Source organism: Dipodomys merriami, unplaced genomic scaffold, assembly GCF_024711535.1.
Source record: "Dipodomys merriami isolate MVZ:Mamm:240054 unplaced genomic scaffold, mDipMer1.0.p SCAF_20, whole genome shotgun sequence".
Classification (NCBI taxonomy): Eukaryota; Metazoa; Chordata; class Mammalia; order Rodentia; family Heteromyidae; genus Dipodomys; species Dipodomys merriami.
The window spans coordinates 23,457,501-23,479,453 of NW_027203382.1; the positions used below are offsets into that span (position 1 = coordinate 23,457,501).

Genomic DNA, 21,953 nt, shown 5'->3' on the forward strand with positions numbered 1-21,953 from the left:
TTCTTTTCTTTTATAAAACAACTGTTTTCACATGTGAACAATAGCAGTTTGATAATATTTGCATAGTCAGTAAAGGATAGATTTTCCCCCTATAGGTACATACGAGTTACCATGCTGTAATTCTAGTTACTGTGTCTTACCTCAACTCCAAATGTACTGCTATTGCTTGAATTATTAAAGTTGATTAGAGAAAGGAAAATGTGGCATCACTTTGTCTCCATATGTAGTCATATTGTTTATCCACACAATCTGGGTCCTTAAAGATTCTACCAAATCACTCATGAAACAGTCCAGGAAAGAAGGCTATGAGAGAACAATTCGCAAAAAATTCTGTTCTTAAAGTGCTAGAAAAAACATGAAATATATATACATATATTTCTTGTTTCTGTGATAAAAAGTAGTTTTACATGCTAACTCATAGTGCTCATCAAACAAATGCTGAAGGGTATAGTTTTTGTCCTGGGTATGGTTCTGGTTTTTTACACAATGTGCCATTTTAAAACAATGTACTGGTTAATTGAGAAAGCCAGACTGTAAAATAATTGTTGTACTCTGAGTAAATTGGGCTTATTTTGTAACTAACTGGACAAAATTTAGGCATCTTAGTTGATGTTAACTCATTATCTATGAATTGAGACAATTAAGTCACATGGCTCAAATGTTGAGTTTGCTGATTTGAATTAGGATAGTTTGTATTAGTATAGTATTGTCATCTGCTTGAATGTTTCAGGCAAACAGCTATTTCACAGAATGGAATAATTATCTTGGATATTTTTGCCACCATGTTCTTACATGTGTTGTCTTCAATCCCTTGTGGGTCTAAGATTAAGATATAGATATATAAATATATAACAATTTGGGAAATAATGAGCAGTACTAGTGCAGATATACTTATTCCAATGTATTACTAATTATGGACTCTTTAAGTTTGGTTTTTGTTGTTTTAGTACATCTAACATAGAATTAATCTTTTATTTTCCTTTGGAACTATCACTTTGTCTCATAGTAAACTTACAGACAACTCTGCAGTTTTTCCCATGAACTGTTCACAAGCTGCACCTACTTTATCAAGTACTTGTACAGTTGAACTTTCATTTAAAAAAAAAAAAAAACCTCAATGCCCAAAACAAAACACCTTTCCCCCATGCGCCTGTGTTACACTTTCTTCAGTCCTTTTCAGACTTAGCCAAACCTTCACTAAAAAATAGTTTTCAGTCCCTAGTAGCAAAAAAGGTTAAATTTTTTTTGTTTGTTTGTTTTGGTCGGTCGTGGGGCCTGAACTCTGGGTCTGGGCATTGTCCCTGAGCTCTTCAGCTCAAGGTTAGCACTCTACCACTGACCAACAGTGCACTTCCATGTTGTTAAGATCTGAGAGCAAGATTTTGACACTTGACAGCTAACAGCTAAAGTTGGGTAGGGAAAATGATGAGCTAATGTGCTTTAGTTGCAAGTGAGATGTTTAAATAGAGATGTTTCTAAAGCAGTTACAAAGGATAAGAAGTCAGAAATTACAAGAGTAGTTTGTAATTTAAAACACCACATTTTATAATGATAAAAAGTGACTATGGGAGGGGGATATTGCTTTCTCATAAACTCATTATGTCCCAGGCTTTTCGGCTTTATACACTTGTAAATCCCACTGATATCTCAGAACCTTTAAGGGACAGTTTAGAGGTATAGGGAAGTGATTTGTTTTGTATTAGTGGGATTTAATTATTCTTGATGTTTATTGGTTTGTTACTGCCTACAATTTATAGTTTTAAAAAATTATACTAATTTTGATTTGGGCTAGCATCATTTTAGCTGTTGACAAAATATGTCTTATCTGATCTATTTATTAAACTTAATAGTTAAGCATATATTCTACTTGAGCATTTAGTGAACTTTAATGGATTGATTAATGAGCGAGTAAAGATAACACATACCATAAAATTGGGCATTTGTTTTCTTTTATTTAGGTCACACAGAAAGCCAAAAACAAGTAATAAATTGTGGTCGCTGAGTGACTGGGGGCAGGTGTGTGTGTCTAAGTTGCCTCTTACTATTTGTGCTGTTTAGATATTGAACCATGGGGCCATTATTCTTTAAAGTTTTACATAAAACTTTTAAGTGTTAAGTATAGTCTTTTACACAAAATTTATATGCAGTATTAACATAATGGAGGATTGGGAATTGTATTTAATCCTTAAATTCTTTATGTGTATTTATGAATGGCAAGAAAAAGAGGTCTCTCCATCTCTAAGGTATCTCTAAGTATGTCAATCTCAGTTTTATCAGTTTGGGATTAGTCCACAGTAGAAAAACACTGGTTCTAGACCTGTAAAATTATGTAATTATCCTATCACTTCAGGTGCTTTTGGCACAGAGAAAAAAATCAAACTTTATGTGGTTGAAACAATAAGCATATTAAGAATCTAATGATAATACTTTAAAAGAGTGATTTACAATAGTTCAGTGACATCATTAAGGACTGGAGTTCTCAACTTTAAAGTAATCTGTCCTTTAAAGTAGATTTCACTGGGACATGATAAATTATACAAGTCTTTAGGCACTATTCACACAGAATGAGACCAAAGGAGGATATTCCTAGAAGAGGATCACAAAGACACAATAGCTATATGTATCTTATCATATAAAATAATATTTTTCAAAATGAACTCCAGGAAATGGAAACAAGGTTGGTTTTGTTTGTTGGTTTATCTGCCTTTGGAAAGGTAAGGGGGCATAGAAATTGTGGGACAAAGGGTGAACAAATGCAGCAGTGATACTAGAGGCTAAGTTGAAAATGAACTATACAACTTGTCAGTGGGGATAGGAGGGGAAAGCTGGAAGAGAGCAAGGGAAGGAGTGACATTATTCAAAAAGGAAAGTACTCCTTATCTGAATTATGTGACTATAAACCTTCTATATATCACCTTTATAATAACAATAAATAATGTAGATTTCCCACAGATCTGCCCTGAATGATAGGAGTGATATAGAAGTGACACATTCAAAACAGAACAGGAATTGTGTCCCTTTCAGGAGCAGTGATCTTAAAGTCCAATAGAGTTCCTTCTGCAGTTTTGGCCAGAAGTGGTTCACCTGTACATGCCTAAACTACACTTGGCAGAGGGAGTAGAAGCACTTATGATAAATTTCTTTGGGAAGGACATTATTTCTTGGATGATTACAAACAAAATTGTATTCTAGCAGGCAATAATTGAAGGAATGTAGGTAGGTAGCATATGTGGGACACAATTGAGCACATTTAATCTTTTTCAGATTTCAAATATTTTAAAATGCAGTAATTGAAAGTATATTGGTGGTAGCTAAGGATATGGAATTTAGAATAAAATAGTTCTTTGGAACTTAGTAACAGAATTTGGACAAGTTACTGAAGCTTCATGAATTTCACTTTCACTCAAGTGGAAATAGTACCTATTTTATAGGATTGTCTTTAGGATTAAATGACAACCCATTTGGCATGCTTTGGCAAACTACTTAGCTCATGGTAAGAGATCACTACATGTTAACTGCTCCTCCTTCCCTCCTTCACTTCCTTTTTCTTTGCTCTTGTCTCTTTCTTCCTGTTTAAAACAATCTCTGTAGCCAAAGCTGTCCACAAATTGTCAATCCTGTCTCAGCCTCCCAAGTTCTGGGAATACAAGCCTAAGCTTGACTACTTTTTCTTTATCACATATTAATTTTAATATATCTTGAATGATTCAAGTTTTTCCCATATTTATTTCATGACATATTGTAGGATACTAATACCATAACTACCTCTTTTGAGTTTTGCAACTATTGAACCTCACCAAACAGCTTCTGGTTTTAGAAGAACAAATTTAGTTGTGATCATTAGCAATGATAAAACCTCAGAAGTCATATATTTAACTTAGCTTTTTTCACTAGTGTTCCTCTCTATCATCCTAATTTTCATTTGCAACATTACTTTTTAGTCTGTTTTATGGGATGTAGTAGTTTAGATTTTATTTCTAAAGCTTTGATAGATCTTCTGTTTGTTCTGTTTTGTTCCAAGCACTCTTTAAAAATGCTGTAGAGAATCATAACAAGAGACAAGAATTAGAATCAAGAAATTTGTTCATTAGATTCTTCATCTCTCACAAAATAAAATCTCAAAGTTCTTAGAGACAGGAGAGCTTGTTATCAGCAATATCAGTAGAAGAGAACTTTGTCAGAATAAATGAAATTATAGTAGGGGTTTCAAATAACAAGTTTCAATTCAGGGAATTTAATACACTGGTAGTAAAAGTTTCACAAAATGGTAGATGTTTCATAGCAGATCACAAGTAACTTGGTCACCACCTACTTATATCTTATTCCTCCTCCCTCATCCTTCCTTTGTCAGGGGTGGTTTGAATCCAGGGCTTCCACTTGGTAGACAGTTACTTTGTTGCTGAGCAACAGTATTGGGATTTAAACTCAGAGCTTGGGACTGTCCCTTAGCTTTTTCACTCAAGCCTAGCATTCTACCACTTGAGCCACAGTTCCACTTCCAGCTTTTTTTGGTAGTTAATTGGAGATAAGAGTTTCATGGACTTTCCTGCCCAGGATAGCTTTGAACCAAGATTATCAGATCTCAGCATCCTGAATAGCTAGGATTATAGGCATGAGCCTGATGCCAGACTTTTGCTGGTTATTTTTGAGATAGGCTCTTGCTTCTATGTAGTGCACACCTTCTGTTTTAGAATCCCATCATGGCTGGGATGACAGATAGGCACCACTATACTTCTGTTGAATCTAGTGGACTTTTCTACTGAACTAGAACAGCTATCCTCCTAATCTTAGCCTTCCAGGTAGCTAGGATTATATGTTTGAGAGAGAGAGAGAGAGAGAGAGAGAGAGAGAGAGAGAGAGAGAGAGAGAGAGAGAGAGAGAGAGAGAGAGAGAGAGAGAGAGAGAGAGAGGAGAGAGAGGAAGAGAGAGAGGAAGAGAGAGAGGAAGAGAGAGAGGAAGAGAGAGAGGGGAGAGAGAGAGAGGAGAGAGAGAGAGGAAGAGAGAGAGGAGAGAGAGAGAGGAGAGAGAGAGAGGAGAGAGAGAGAGGAGAGAGAGAGAGGAGAGAGAGAGAGGAGAGAGAGAGAGGAGAGAGAGAGGAGAGAGAGAGAGGAAGAGAGAGAGGAAGAGAGAGAGGAAGAGAGAGAGGAAGAGAGAGAGAGAGAGAGAGAGAGAGAGAGAGAGAATGTGTGTCTGTCTGTCCGTCTATCCATCAGTCATAGGGCTTGAATTCAGAACCTATGCACTGTCCTTTGGCTCTTTTGCTCAAGACTGTGTTCTGCCACCTGAGCCACAGCTCCATTTCTAGTTTTTTGGTGGTTAATTGTACGTAAGAGTCTAATGGACTTTTCTGCCAGACTGGCTTTGAACTGTGATCCTCACATATAAGCTTCCTGAGTACCTAGGATTAGAGGCATGAGCCATTAGTACCTGGCACAACATGAACAGGTAGAAAAATAATAGATATTCCTTAGCCTTTAAAAAACAAGTATTTCTAATGAGGAAAGGTTTACTTGTAAGTCTGTTCTAAACGTTGAAAATAAAAGGATTATAATTATATAACTTTAAATATGGCATAGAATTACATCTCTCTATTTTGTCGTTCAAAGGAGATTATCTTTATGTCTTAGTTAAATGGACAGTTTTCTTCATCAGTTGCTTTAAACTGCAACCATAGCTTTAAACTGCAACCATAGACATTGAGGAGGACTCATGGGGTTTTCTTGTTGTTTTCCCTTTTATAATTGAGGAAACACCTGACCACTTAGTTATCTTCCAGCTAGTTCATGGTCTCTATTCTTAGAATCTACTCCATTCTTTTTTTAAACATGTTCTCATATGAACCCACACCAATATTCTCATTTAGACTTGATTATCTTCCAGACCTACAGAACAGTTTAAATTTTAGGATTCCCCCATCCCACCCATTCATTAAAATGTATGTAATGTTGATCATAGCTTTTTGGTTTCATGGTTTCTTTTCTTGCTTTTCAGATGGTTAGCATAATTCTTAAGTAAACTTTTCAGAAAATAGACATTGTATATAGAATTTCTATATAGCTAAATAAAATCTTTCCCTATCTGTACTTTCATCAGTTGCCTTGTGACTTACTGTCTCAAGTCTTGCATATCATTTTTTTAAAGAGTCCTTTCCTGATTACCTTGTTTTAAATTATAGTTACCCTGTATTGCTAGTCTTCCGTCATTGCTTTTTCTCTAGCACTTACTACAATCTATTATGCTATACATTTGCTTATTTGTCTTATTTCTCCACTAAAAAGTGCTGTGGGGCAAATATTTGTAGTTTTTCACCTCTATATCCTTGATATATAGTTATATCTGGCACATAGTATCCCCTCAATAAATGCTAATGAATTAATGAATTTTCCCCTCACCATTTATTATAGTTATAAATTCAGATTATAAATCATTTTCTCTCAGAACTTTGAATTATTGTTTCATCATCTTTTGATGTCGTGTTAATATGAAATATAATGATTCTTTTATAGGTGTCCTATTTTTTCTCTTTTGAAAAGCTTTAATTTTCTTAGAGCTCTGAAAATTCTTAATGCACATAGATAGAGATTTGTATTTTAACTCGGCCTTTTGGTACTTGGGATGTTAAGATTGGTAGGCCTTTCTCTAGCTCTGGGAAATATTATTCTTAAAAAAATATGCTTTTAGCCAGGTGCTGGTGGCTCATGCCTGTAATCCTAGCTACTCAGGAGGCAGAGAACTGAGGATCACTTCAAAGCCAGCCAGAGCAGGAAAGTCCATCAGACTCTTAATTCAAATTAACTACTTGAAAACCGGAAGTGGCGCTGTGGCTTAAGTGGTAGAGTGCTTACCTTGAGCTCAGGGACAGCACCCAGGCCCAGAGTTCAAGCACCATAACTGACCAAAAAAAGAAAAGAAATATGCTTTTTATTTTTCTGTACAACTCTTATTGTTCATATAATGAACCATTCCCCAATTTGTCTTTTACTGTTTCATTTTCCTTATTTTTCTTTTTAGTGTAAGCTTTTTTGGGCGGGGGAGGGGGGCGAGGAGGGGTCCAGTCGTGGGGCCTGAACTCTGGGCCTAGGTGCTGTCCCTCAGCTCTTCAGCTCAAGGCTAGTGCTCTACCACTTGAGCCATAGCACCACTTCTGGCTTTTTTCTTTTTGCGTATGTGGTGCTGAGGAATCGAACCCAGGGCCTCATGCATGCAAGGCAAGTGCCACCTTCTCAGCCCCAGTCAGTGTAAGCTTTCTAAATGGTGAAATTCGGCTTGCTATTTAAAATGTTTTATCAAATCATGGACTGAAACAAGATTGCTTTAATATTTGTATTTTCTTTTTTATTAATATGACAAAAGTAGCTTATCACTTAAGTAGAAAGACAAAGAACTATTTCCAGTCAAGGAAAACCACAGACTATATGTAGTTTATTACATGTTTTTGTTGGTTTGTTGCCTCAAGCATATGATGTAACAAAGGAGGAAGGATTTCTTTTGGATAGTAGATTCAGAGATTTCAGTTCATAGCCATCTGGCTCTGTGTTTTTTCAGCCTGGGTGAGGTGTAGAGCATATATGACAGAAGAGTATGATGGAGCACACCTAGAGTGTCCAGGAAGCAGAGGAATGGGTAGGAACCAAGAACAATGTATACATTCAAAGATACACCCCTAGTGGCCTACTTCTTCTAACCAGGTATCATATCTCCTGCTTCCCATAATTTGAAAATCCCAACAAATTATGAATCCATCAGTGGTTTAACCTGTAATGAAGTGACCCAATCACTTTCCAAACCCTTTCAGTTGGCAACCAAGCATTGAATACATTAGCCTTTGAGGATCATATCAAATATAAAGCATAGCACATAGCCCCCAAATTTATAAGTAAAGGTATTCATGAGTGTTATAACTATGAGAACGATCTAAGTGTTCACTAGGATAATACTTAATAAGATGTCATGTCAGTACTATGAAATGTGTTGCAGCAACTGTAATTCCAGCATTGTATAATGTGTTGTCCATGCATTGATTTTTGCTGCTTGACTGGAAACTTTTCCATTTTTCTTCCTTTTTTTTTTTTTTTTTTTAAACTGATCCTGGGACTTGAACTCTGAACCTGGTGCTGTCCCTGAGCTTCTTTTCCTCAAAGACTAGTATTCTACCACTTGAGCCATAACACTACTTCTGGCTTTTTCTGAGTAGTTTATTGGAGGTAAGAGTCTCAGGAACTTTTCTGCCTGGGATAGCTTTGAACAGCAGTCCTCAGATCTCAGCTTCCTGAGTAACTAGGATTACAGCGCCTGGCAAAATATGACTTTTTTTTTTTTCTGGTCATAGGGCTTGAACTTAGGGCCTGGGCTCTGTACCTGAGCTCTTTTGCTCAAGGCTAGGCTCTCTACCCCTTTGAGCTATAGCACCACTTCTGGTTTTCTGGGTGGTTAATTAGAAATGAGTACCATGGAATTTCAGGCCTGGGCTGGCTTCAAACAGTGATCCTCAGGTCTCATTCTCTTAAGTAGCTAGGATTCCAGACATGAGCCGTTAATGCCTGGCAAAATAGGACCTTTTTAAACAAAAACTTTTGTTTTGATATTTCAGTAACCATGTAAATATTCAGTACCATTACTTGCTAAATGTGACATGTAGTTAGACAGTATCTTTAGTTTTGCTGGAGCCATTGCTGCTATTTTTCATAGAGAAGCACAATGGAATAGGATGACTAGGATCATTAGTGCAAATATCTATGGACCTGGACTAGGCGTACACTCTCTATTGTATACTTCCTCAAAAACCACATTATTCTTCTCAGTTACTGAAAATCACTTATTTCACAACAGAATTGTTTTATATAGCTTTTTAATCTGAAAATATTAAAAGACTAGAAAGTCTAAAGATTCACTTTTTAATTCATTCAACTTACAGCGAATACCTACAATATGTGAAATGTGAAGAATACAATATGAATATTACCTAATCCTGCCTTCAAGCAACTGCAGAGTTAGCAGGTAAACCAGCCTCAGTGTAGTATAGAAAATGCTAAGACAGTTAAGTAGTGGTTAAAGTTAAGTGAAAGTCTTCCACATCAGGCCTCAGTAACCCTTAACCATTTAAAAATGTAAATGTTTTCATCACCTTTAAATCTTACAAAACAGCAGATTAGTCCTTAGAGAACTATACCTATTCTGTATCTTTCCATTTGAATCTTTTTTTTTTTTTTTTTTTTTGGCAGGCGGGGATGTGCAGTACTAGGATAATCAGGGCCTTATGCTTGGTAGGCTGGCTATTACTTGAACTATACCTCCAGTCCTGCTTTTTACTGGCAATAATTTAGCTGGAGACTGTTGAACTTTTCTACTGTCCTCAAACCTCAATCTTGGATCTTAGCCTCCTGAGTGGCAAGGGTTACAAAAGTAATCCACTAATACCTGACCAATTTGAATATCTATTCCAGGAAATTAGTAACAAATTTCCAAGGAGGACGGGTGGGTATATGGCAAACTTCTAAATTAAAATTAAGGTGTCTGGCTCTGGCTCAGCAATAATAGGGTTGGACCTCTGGACTTTATCCTTGCTAGGCAGGTGGTCTACCATTTTAAGCTAACCTCTAGCCCCCTTTACTTTTTTGTTTTTCAGATAAGGTCTTTCATATTTGGCCAGTCTAGACTGTAATTCTCCTGTTTGTACTTCCACTGACCAGTCTAGACCATAATTCTCCTATTTATACTTCTACTTTGCCTAAGTTTTATTAGTTTAGGTATTGGTTCAGAGACGGTCTCAAACTTTTGCCTGGATTGATCTTAAACTGCAGTCTTTCTAACCTCCACCGCTGGAGTAACTAGGATTCTAGGATTACAAGTATGAGCCACTGTGCTGGTTAATCTTAGTATCCCCCTTTTAAATGAAAACAATATTTTTACATAGGGGAAAATCTTACACTTTATTGAGTACAAAATAAAGATTTCCCCACTCTAACTCATCTCCCTTTCCCTAAATGACAATTCCACATGTTCTTACGTTATTTGTTTCTTTAGCGTCCTTTTTGTTTGTATTTTGACAGCATAGAACTTATACTCTGTTTTATACTTTGTACTTTTCATTTGGGGGTTGGGATTACTAGAGTTTGAACTTGGCCTCATGCTTGATTGCTTTCCTTACTTTTCAGGTAGGGTCTTTTAGGTTTTTTTGTTTGTTTTTGTTTTTTGTTTTTTGGGGTCCGGTTGTGGGGCCTGAACTCTGAGGGCGCTGTCCCTCAGCTCTTCAGCTCAAGGCTAGTGCTCTACCACGTGAGCCACAGCGCCACTTCTGGCCTTTTTTTCTTTTTGCTTATGTGGTGCTGAGGAATTGAACCCAGGGCCTCATGTATGCAAGGCAAGTGCTCTACCACTGAGCCACCTTCCCAGCCCTCTTTTAGGGTTTTTTGCCCAGTGCTGGCCTCAGGCTGTGAACCTCTGTTGAGGTATGAATCACTGTATGGAGCCTGTGTACTTTGGTGTTTTTCACTGGAGATATTTCAGGTAGGAGTGTATGAGGGTCACACAACATTTTATTATATGTACTGTTAATGGCTTGTTATATTTCCTTCCATCTATAGAAATAATACAAGATACGAAGGTGAGTCACTTGAATACTGTAAAGTTCCAAACTAGAACATTTTAATATTTAGTATATGGTAATTTAAATCTTGATTTAAAATCCTTCCAGGTACTGTGCCAAGCATTTTGGAGTTTTCATTCTTGTTTGCTTTTACATGCTTAAAAGATTTGTAAATTTATGTGCAGTCCAAATAATATGAAATTTAAATATAAATTAAAATATAAAACTCAATTGCATTTTTGAAATATCCTTTTTAAAATATCTTCATTGCAAACTATTACACAAATGTTACTTCATTATAAATAGGGTTTCTTAAGTCATATCTCAGCATGGGATGGGTCTAGAAGTAAACAAGTCAAATAGAGAAAGCTTTTTTTCATATGTATTGAGTCAGAAAGCTTTCCATTTTTTCTTTAGGATTTTTATGGACTACACTTTTTTTTAATTAAAACTTTGATAAATAGGCAGGCATCTATAATCTAGCTATTCGGGAAACTGAGATCTGAGGATCTCAGTGCAAACCAGCCTGAGCAGGAAAAATCTGTGAGACTCTTAATCTCAGTTAACCATCAAAAAGCCAGAAGTAGAGCTGTTCCTCAAGTTGTAATAACCTTGAACAAAAAAGCTCAGGAACAGCCCCAGGCTGAGTTCAAACCCCAGGACAGGTGCAGGCACCGTGCCATGTATGTATACGCTAATGCACGCGCATGGGCACACAGTTTGATTAACTATAATTAAGGTAGACTGAGCTATTGTGATTCTGATTACCTAAGGGACAGTCAATAGAGCTTTGTATTGTACTTATTCCTATTTTTTGTTTGTTTTTCATAGTAGGGATGGAATTCAGGCCCAAGCTCTCCCTGGGCTTTTTTGGTTCAAGACTGGTGCTCTACCACTTGAGATGTCAGTTCCTGTATGATTAATTCCTTATTATCAAAAAACTTCCTTATAATGAATACTTTTTTTTTTTTTTTGGTTGGTCGTGGGGGCTGAACTCTGGGCCTGGGTACTGTCCCTCAGCTCTTCAGCTCAAGGCTAGCACCCTACTACCACAGCGCCACTTCTGGCTTTTTTCTGCTTATGTTGTGCTGAGGAATCGAACCCAGGGCCTCATACACACAAGGCAAGCACTCTACCACTGAGCCAACTTCCCAGCCCTGATCGTGAATACTTTTTCTTGCCAGGAAATTCTGGTTTACTTGTACTATTTGTCTGTAAGAGAACCATCTTGAAATTATCCTAGTTGGTTGTATAAGGAAAGTCTGGCATACATTAAATTATAGTAAAAACTTGTTAAACACATTTTGTTGAAAATAACCTTTCTTTGGACTTAGCATAATACTGACATTTGTCCCTAGTATAGGCTAAGCTATAGGCTAAGCTGTTACAGGTGATAGTCTTTCAAGTACATGTATATAGAGTTTGGGAAAAAATAATCAATAAAAAATAATAGAAATGTCACTAAGTAATTTTGAATGTTGTTTCTTGGTGTAAATAATATAATGATAAGCAATTTTTATTTTAAAATTAAAACTATGCATCCATAGATTGTACTTGTTTCCCTCACAAGACTTAAGAGCATAGTTGAATCTATGGCTAAAGTGTTTTCCCCTCTCCCTCCACATCTAATCTTTCAATTTGAGTACTTACCTGTATTTTACATTTTTGTAGTTTCTTGTGACATATCCTTTAGAGAAAAGCTAATTCTCTAAAACAATTTTTGGCTTATTTATAGATTGGTCAAAGAAAAAGTAATGTATGAAAAAGAAGCAAAACAGCAAGAAGAAAAGATTGAAAAAATGAAAGCTGAAGATGGTGAAAATTATGCCATTAAGAAACAGGTAAAAGTTTACCTTAATAGTAACAGTTATGTAGTCTTCATAAAGACCTGACATGGTACTATTACTTCTCTATACCTCCCATGTAAGCTAAGAAAGCTGCAACTAAGGCATTTATGTGACATAGCAGGAAGTTGAGCACATTCTGGCTCTATATTGCTTTTCCAACTCTTTATGTTTAAAAATGAGTTAAATCATACAGTAAGTATACTTATACATTTAACAAGAAATAATTTCTCCAAACCAATGTGAAGATTACCAAAATAAAATATGTATTGTGCATCCATACATTTTTTTCCCTTAGCATTGTACACAAAGTTTTGATTTGGGTATCTCCTCTGTCTCTCAGATCATCTCCTAAAACTTTCTACCTGGACATTTTTGTCTTTGCCTTTTTATTTTCTGTATTTGCCCTTCTTTGTCCTGAAGTTTTGTGCATACCTGGTATGTTCATCCAACTCCTTTCTCTGTTCTTGAAGAACCTGTTTATCCTATAGACCACCTACACTACCCATCTCTACACTAAATTATGCTTCTGTAACACTTTCTATTTTCCATCATAGCATTATTGAATGTTCACTCTTAGCTGACAGTTGCTTCATAATTCCTGGAAAAAATGGGAGCTGTCAGGAAACCCATATTTCTGCCACAAAATGTACTGTCTTCCTTTCCAGAAGAGGGATTGTGTGCCTTAGCCCTGGTCATAACTGTCAGTGTTGCTGTCATCATTCCTCTGTACTTACCTTACATACTTCTGCATTTGAAACAAGTAATCACTTTGTTATGGAAGCATTCTTTTATTGGGACAGAAACATTGATAGAAGCAGACTCCAGGTTTTCTTCCTGTTTTGCCACCATTATTTCTTAATCTTTTTTAAACACATACTTAATTTTTTTTTTTTTTGGTCAGTCGTGGGGCTGTGCCTCAGCTCTTGGGCCCAAGGTTAGCACTCCACTACTTGAGCCACAGTGCCACTTCCAGCATTTTCTGCTCATGTGTTGCTTAGGAATTGAAACCAGGGCCTCATGCATGCGAGGCAAGCACTCTACCACTAAGCCACCTTCCCAGCCCCACATACTTAATTTTTTAAAAATCTTTTTTTCACCAATTGCTGGCAGCTCATGTCTATAATCCTAGCTAATTAGGAGGTTGACAACTGAGGATCAAGATTTAGAATCAGCCCAAGCAGACAAAAAGCCAGTTGGAGTTAAGGATCAGTGGTAGAGTGAAAAAGCCAAGCGAGAGCCCCAGTACTAACAAATAAAATTTCATTTCTTTTTTTTTCCCATCTTCATTTCCAATCTGTGATCTTCTATTTTACTTTCTTAACCGACTGCTGGCTACACTTACAATACTATACTGAATAAGAATAGTGAGAATAGCCAGGTGCTGGTAGCTCACGTCTATAATCCTAGCCACTCAGGCTAAGATCTGAAGATAGTGCTAAGATCTGAAGATTATGGTTCAAAGCCAGCTTGGGCAGGAAAGTCTGTGAGACACTTTACGTCCAGTTAACCACTCCAAAACTGGAAGTGGAGCTGTGGCTCAAAGTGGTAGAACACTAGGACTGAGCAAAAAAGCTCAGGGACAGTGCCCAGGCCCTGAGTTCAAGCCTCATAAAAAAAAAAAAATAGTGGGGGCTGGGAAATGGCTCAGTGGTAGAGTGCTTGCCTTGCATACATGAGGCTCTGGGTTCGATTCCTCAGCACCACATAAGCAGGGAAAAAAAAGGCTGGAAGTGGCGCTGTGGTTCAAGTGGTAGAGCGCTAGCCTTGAGCTGAAGAGCTGAGGGACAGTGCCCAGGCCCAGAGTTCAGTCCCCACGACCGGACCCAAAAAAAAAAGAAAAGTGAGAATAGACATCCTTACATTGTTCTCAATCTTCTGCAGAAAGCATTCAGACTTTTTTAGCTGTCCATTTCTGTTTATGGGCTTTTTCTGGTTAAAGAAGTTCCTGCTTGGCTGAGTGCTTTGCCATTAATGGTTGGTTGATTTTTTTTTTTTTCTTTCCTGTCCTAGATCTTGAACTCAGGGCCTAAGCACTGTCTCTGAACTTCAAGGCTAGCACTTTATCACTTGAGTCCCAGTGCCACTTCTGGCTTTTTCTGTTTATGTGGTACTGAGGGCTTCATGCGTGCTAGGCAAGCACTCTACTACTAAGCCACATTCCTAGCCTGGTTGGTTGATTTTTGTCAACTCCTATTTTTCTGTATTATTTGATTATTTGAGTTTTGTTCTTTGACTTGTTAATATTTCTGATGATATGCATTGTGTCTTGAATACCTGGCATGTTTCATTTGATCATAGAATTTGACTATTTTTATATATTGATAGATACATTGCCAACATTTTGTTGAGAGTTTTCCTCACTACATATGTGAGAAATAGTGGTTTTCATTTTGTTTGCAACAAGGTATCCTATGTAACAGTGGCTAGCCTTGAACTTCTAATACTCTTGTCTCTTTCCTGAGTGCCTCAATTCCAGGCATGTGCAGTTGCACCTAGTTTTTTGTTGTTTTATTTTGGGAAGTTTTTGTTTGTTTTAATATTGTCTATCTGATTGGGTGTTAGATAAATACTGGTCTCATTTAATTAGTTGGAACGTGTTATTCCTCTCTTGGTTTCCTTGAAGAATTTGTATGAATTCATGTGAATTCTTTATGTATTTGGTAGAATTATCTAATGAAATTATCTGGGCTGAGAGTTATCTAAGGAAACTATCTGGACTGAGAGAATTTTTTTTCTCCAGGCTGTTTCAGAATACATTTTCAATTTCCTTAAGGATTTTAAGGCTATTTAGGATATTTGTTTGAGTTTTGGTGGTTTACAAATTTTTGAGGAGTTAGTTTATTGGTTCTAAGTTATTTATGAGCATTATGAAAAGTAATTATTCCTAGTATTTTTTTTCCCTGGTAGTGGCTGTAGGACCTCCATTTTGGTACTATTTTTGGTGATTTGTGCCACCTTACTTTATCTTACTAAAGTATCAATTTTTTGTTTCATTACTTTTATTCCATTAAGTTTTCTCACTAGTTTTCCTATTTGTAATTTTATTGAATTGTACTTTATTTATACTGTTATTTAATTCCTCTGCTTGTTTTGAGTATATTTTGCTTTTTTTGTTATGCTTGTACTAGGGTTCAGACACGGGTTAGTGCTTCAGTGTGGCTTTTTCACTCTGTTGGTGTTCTATCACTTGAGCCTTTTCTCCAATTCTTCCTTTTTGCTAGTTAATTGAACATAAGATTCTCTCAGATTTGTCTTCCTGAGCTGGCTTTGAACCACAATCCTCACATGTCTTTTTGTGTTACAAATGTAGAGAAGACTTGCTTATTGGCCCCCTGAGTTACTTAGAAATGTCTTGATGAATGAATAATTGGAAGTTTTTCCGTCTGTCTTTCCATTATAATCTGTTATGATCAGTTCTTTTAAATTTATTGAGGTTTTTAATTTTTTTTTTGTTTTTTTACCTATAGGTATTTCATAGGTATTTAGAGTCATATATATTTTTGCTTTCTTAGAATTTTGTAAATGTCACTTAGAGCTTGTTGGTTTGTGGTGGTATCCAAAAAAACGTTGATTTTTGTCTGATATGCTTATCAATTGCTAAAAATGGAATATTGAATTCTTCAACTATATATAAATTTATATGGATTTGTCTGCTTCTTCATTAGTTTTGTCAAGCTTTTGTTTTAGGCATTTTGAAACTCCATTGTTTAGTGCATACACATATCAGATCACCATATTTTCTTGATCAAGTGATCCTTATAACATCACTTGGTTACTAACTTACATTTTTTAATTTTGCTTATTTTTTATGAATTATATTTTGCTCTAATTTATCTAATATTAAAATAGCCAGTGGGGCTTTTTTAAATATTTTCAATGTTTTCATGAAATATATCTTTTCCCATCCTTTCACATCTATTTCATTATGTTTGAAGTAAATTTCTTATAGATAGATTATGGTTGAGTCTAACCAATTAATAATCTATCTTCTAACTGGTATAGTTGTACCATTTACATTAAGACAGTTGACCCATTGGATTCAGCCGACTATAAAACACAAGACAAATAGATTTCTTCACATGTGAGCACATTAACACTCTACCACCATATAAAACAAAAGTCTTAGCCATTATTCTAGTAATCTGTGGATAACTCTAGATCTCAGTCTAGCAAACTAATACTATTACCATGGTTTAAGAGGCAGCAGATATCCATTGTTAGAATGTCTATGGATTATTAACATAGAGTTTATGGATATTGTAACCAGCCCCTGGTTAATGATCAAGTTCTTGATTTTACTTAAGACTTCTCATGAATAATTTAATATCTCTCTTCCAGGAGTGATATATTGAAAGAATAATATTCACATAGTTAAGTATTTTTGAGGGATCTTCACAGTATAATAATCATGTATACTATCCTTTTGGGGAATAGAGTACTGAGGTTTGAACTTGACTGACTTACTTGCTGCTCTACCACTTGAGCCACACCTCTAGCACTGCTTTTTGCTTATCATTTTGAAGACAAAGTCTTTGATCGTTGTAATGCATTGCTACAAGGTAAAATACGATTTGTAGCTTTGATGGGGATGTGATTAATGTGGTTAATGGTATCCAAATGCTTCTGTTCCTATGGCTTTCTTTGTCATGGTCTTCTTGAAGCAATGGCAGATGTGTATTTTTTTTTTTTAAATCTTTTGTGTTTCCTGTGTGGGCACCCTTTAGATATGCAGTCATCCCTTGATATCTATAAGGGATTGGCTCCAGGACTTGATGTTCAGGGCTTTAACATACAGTGACATAATATTTGTATACAAATATATATATATATATATATATATATATATATATATATATACACACACACACATCTTCCTGCTTATTTTAAATCATCTATAGATTTTTTACAATACCTAACAGAATGTAGATGCTTGTAAGTAGTTGTTATACTGTGTTTAAGAAATAATGACAAAAAATTCTGTGCAGATTCAATACAGATGCTTTTCACTTTAAATTGTTCAGTCCACTGTTAGTTGAATTTGCAGGTATAAATCCTTAGATATGAAGAGATGAATGTAAATTTCTTGAATAAATTAGGTGGACTATAGGAGACTGAACTCTTGCCCCTTATATTTTCATAGACTAATTGAATATTTTACTATGTAATAATAGAATAATAATGAATAGAAGTTATTTTGGATAATACTTAGTTTGTTTCACCAACAATAAAACTTTAAAAATTTGTGTAAGTGTACATTTTTACCTTATTCTTTTATTCATTTCATCTATAAGCTATTCTAAAAAATTCCATAGGTGAGAAAACCTGAAATGTTGATGTCACTCACTTATTTTTCACACATATTCAAAAAGATATGTAAAAATAATTCAACAGGTATGTAAAAATAATTTAGTGTCATCAATTACATGTTTATTTAATCTGCAAATTAAGTCATGATCCTGTTTGAAGTTTCAGTCCATCTTAAAGATTACAAGTTGACTAATCTAGTACTTTCCACCTGAGCAAACTGATGTGGATAAAGGACAATCCTTGTATATTATCACTTTTGTCTATATTGTGAGCTTTGACAGAACTGATGGAGAAAGGGTAAAGATGCCAGGACTTTGTAAGGTTTTATTATATTACAGCATTATTGGTACCAAATGATGCCTTTTCCTTTCTTTTATTTGAGCTAGATAGTCTTAGTTATGGTCCAAGTTTTATACCCATTTCTCTTTAGTTACTTGATTAAATAACTTAAGTTTAAGGAAATAAAGCTGCTTGCTACTTAAAAAAAAAAAGTCATATTTTAGGTCCGACATCAGACACTAACTGTATTGATTAGATTTTCCAGTTACTGATTTGTTTTTTTTTTCTTTTATAACTTGTTGTATTATAGACCAGCTTTGAATGGTAGACTTTAAGACACAAAAAAATTTGCCGGTAATAAATATGCCTGTGTTTAATTCTGTAGTTTGTCTTCAGGAGAAATAGCAAGAAGTTCACATTCAAAGGGTGCCACATTAGTAATTTGGCTCAAACTGCATGGAGAGAATAATCTTTCTCCTAAAATGAAGCACATGGATAAGTAATAACTTTTTATGCATGATAAGCATCAAAAATACGAACCTGCTGGTCTTGGCTTTTCATTTTTCTTTACCTCTGCCTTTCAGTGAGAACCCCCTGCAGTGTGCACATGATGTGATCAATAACTCAATAACTTTTTTCATGCAGTAATTATCTCCTTGTGATATTATCTGAACACTGTTTTTCTTTATTACTGAAAAGATGCAGGAGATATTTATATAACCAGCTGATCCCATTTTGGATAAAGGTGCTTTGTAACAGCAGGGAAAATAGTTTATTTTAAATAGCCTTTTAAAATAAATGTTCTATAAAAAAAGCTTTTCCAGTTAGTTTTCATTTACCATGAGATGATTACTAAGAACAAAACTTAAAAAAAAAAACTCTAATACAAGTTTAGAGCTTATACTTTGTTGACTTCATAGTATGATAACCTAACTTCTCATGAACAGTTTAAATTAAAATATTGAGGCACTTACCAATCTTTTTTTTCATGTTTCCTCTTAATCATCTTTGCTAGGGTCTGAGCTAAGTTCTGTCATGTCTACATATCTCACAGAACATGTAAGTTCTATTATGTCTGCATATCTCACAGAGATCTCATTATAGGCAGAAATACTTCAAGAGTCTCGGATGATGATCCCAGATTGCCAACGCAGGTTAGAAGCTGCATATACCGATCTTCAGCAGATACTAGTAAGTAAACACTTCTGTCTTGTTTTTTTGTTTGTTTGTTTGGGTTTTTGGTTTTTGGTTTTTTTTGGTCAGTTATGAGGCTTGAACTCTGAGCCCGGGTACTGTCGCTGAGCTTTTCATTCAGCTCAAGGCGAGTGCTCTACCACTCGAGCCACAGCACTACTTCCAGTTTTCTGGTGGTTTATTGGAGATGAGTCTCACATACTTTTCTGCCTGGGCTGGCTTTGAACCACATTCCTCAGATTAGAGGTGTGAGCCACTGGTGCCTGGCTTCTGTCTTGTATTTAAAATTCTTTTCAGTTTACTACATGGAGGGCTGATACCTTAAATATTATAAACACTGATAACTAATTGGAGAAAATTTAATTCACTGGTCCTATATACCAGCATTTTTTTTTCTTTTTCTGTTTCTTGCTAGTGTTTTTAATGTCCTTACAATGCACTATGTGATTCTTTTTGTTTCTATTGTATGTTCTTCCCCCATGGTGTAAACTCTGTTTTCACTGGAGTTGATGCTGGTGCTCAGCACCTTGTATATATATTTTTGTAATTTGGGGAGGGGAAGGGATATTGCAGAACGCTTTTAAATGAGGATGCAGGCTGACCCATTGTGATGAGATGTACAGGACACTATATTGAAAATGAACTTTACAATGTCAGGGGGGGGGGGCGTGGGAGGAGTTGGGGAGTTGAGGAGGGAAGTGATGATAGGGGGAAAATAAAGGAGGAGGTAACAATGCTCACTATGAAAGGTACTGATTACCCTACTCATGTAACTGTAACCCCTCTGTACAACATTTTTACAAAAATAAAAATAAAGAATTAATGGGTTTTGTTTTGAATTTTGACTCCATTAAAGATGATAGTATTTTTATTTAAACTTTATTAGTTCAATATTTGAATTAAGATAAGTATGTATAGTACTGATATGGTCAGGCAGTATCAAATTACTTGGTTTATGCATAAAGCTTTTTTGACACATCTTTGAAATTTAAAAAGATCAAATGTTTGAATTAATTTGGGTCTTCATTTGAAAGATGGGAGTGACTCTGTGGCTCAAGTGGTAGAGCCCTAGCCTTGAGCATTGTAATCCCCTCATGACCTTGGAGGTGGTTGTATTAATAGTTAGAAAAAAAAGCACAATATTATATACAAGCTATTGTTGGTATTTGATCGAATTCTTACATTTCCTTATTGTATATCATTAGTGTCTTGTGAGCTAATCTTGCAGCTATTTGGTTCCCTTCTATAAGTACTTTTCATTATGATATGTACTGTGAAAGAGAATGAGATTTTATTTTTCATCATAATTGAGACTAAATCTGTAGGGGAAAATGTTTATCTTGTAATTTTGGCATAGAACTTTATAAATAACTCTTAAGGCAGCATTGTTTGTTCTTAACAGCCACAAAAGAAGCTGTGGATTTTAGAGGATAAATGAAGTAGGATAAATATAATCAGTGTTAAAATACTATACAGAAACAGCATTTGTATTCCTACCATTTTAAATGCATTTTTTTCTCTCATAAATCCTGGTGGCTGGGGGGAGAAAAGTACATATTACTTGACAAAATAATGTCTTTGGGGTAATATATTTTCATGTGAGGATTTATTCAACCATCTCTAGTCTCAATAAGCTTGTATTTACTGACAAAATAAAGGCACTTTTAAGGTATAATGTGCAGGTTTAAGAAATTCTTTCCTATATCCTGAGTTCAACGAAGTGTCAGTTCTTCTGCTTTAAGTTTGTATGTGTGTGTGCATGAACACACACACACACACACACACACACACACACCTGCCAGTACTTGTGCTTGAACCCAGAGCTTCATATCATTGCATGACTTGCTTGCTCATAGCTTTCATACTTGATCATGTGAATACCTCTAGTCCAACATTTTGCTGGTTAATTGGAGATGGACACTTTTCTGTTTGGCTTTGGAGATGGACAGTTATCTGTTAGCTTCAAACTTAATCTTCTAGGTCTTTGTCTTCTAAGTAGCTAGGATTCAACACATAAGCTTATCAGTAACACTAGGCTTACTTTAAGTGTCTATATTAAATATACATATATCTTTTTCTCTCTTCTTTGTAACCACCTCCATCTTCTATTGTCCTACAATACTTTCGTTAAAAATACAATTTCCTGTGCATAATAATTTGGATGATTTTTTTTGTCTTTTACTATTAATCAAATGTTTCAATTTCCTGTCAATCTCATTAAAAAAACTTAGGCTGGGTTGGGAATGTGGCTTAGTGGTAGAATGCTTGCCCTAGTATGCATGAAGCCCTGGGTTCAATTCCTTAGTACCATATAAACAGAAAAGGCCCAAAGTGGTGATGTGGCTCAAATGGTAGAGTGCTAGCCTTAAGCAAAAGAAGCTCAGGAACAGTGATTAGGCCCTAGAACTGGCCAAAAATAAAAATAAAAACCCTTAGACTGGGCACTGGTGGCTCATACCTGTAACCCTAACTACTCAGGAGGCTAAGAACTGAGGATCACAGTTCAAAGCCAGCCTGGGCAGGAAAGTCCATGATTTTTTTTTTTTTTTTTGGTCGGTCATGGGGCCTAAACTGTGAGCCTGGGCGCTGTCTCTCAGCTCTTCAGCTTAAGACTAGTGCTCGTTCTACTACTTGAGCCACAGCACCACTTCCTGTTTTTTCTGCTATTGTGGTGCTGAGGAATCGAACCTAGGGCCTCATGCATGCAAGGCAAGCACTCTACCACTGAGCCACCTCCCCAG

The 21,953-nt window shown here is 35.8% G+C and overlaps 1 protein-coding gene across 1 annotated transcript in view; it reads left to right on the top strand.

Moving 5' to 3' along the window:
• Tbca (tubulin folding cofactor A) overlaps positions 1-21,953 on the top strand; it is a 54,653-nt gene that overhangs the window by 31,461 nt on the left and 1,239 nt on the right. The window contains exons 2-3 of the mRNA XM_070031217.1: positions 12,321-12,426; positions 19,123-19,209. Of these exons, the coding sequence (XP_069887318.1) occupies positions 12,321-12,426; positions 19,123-19,209 (193 nt within the window). The remainder of the gene's footprint in view (positions 1-12,320; positions 12,427-19,122; positions 19,210-21,953) is intronic.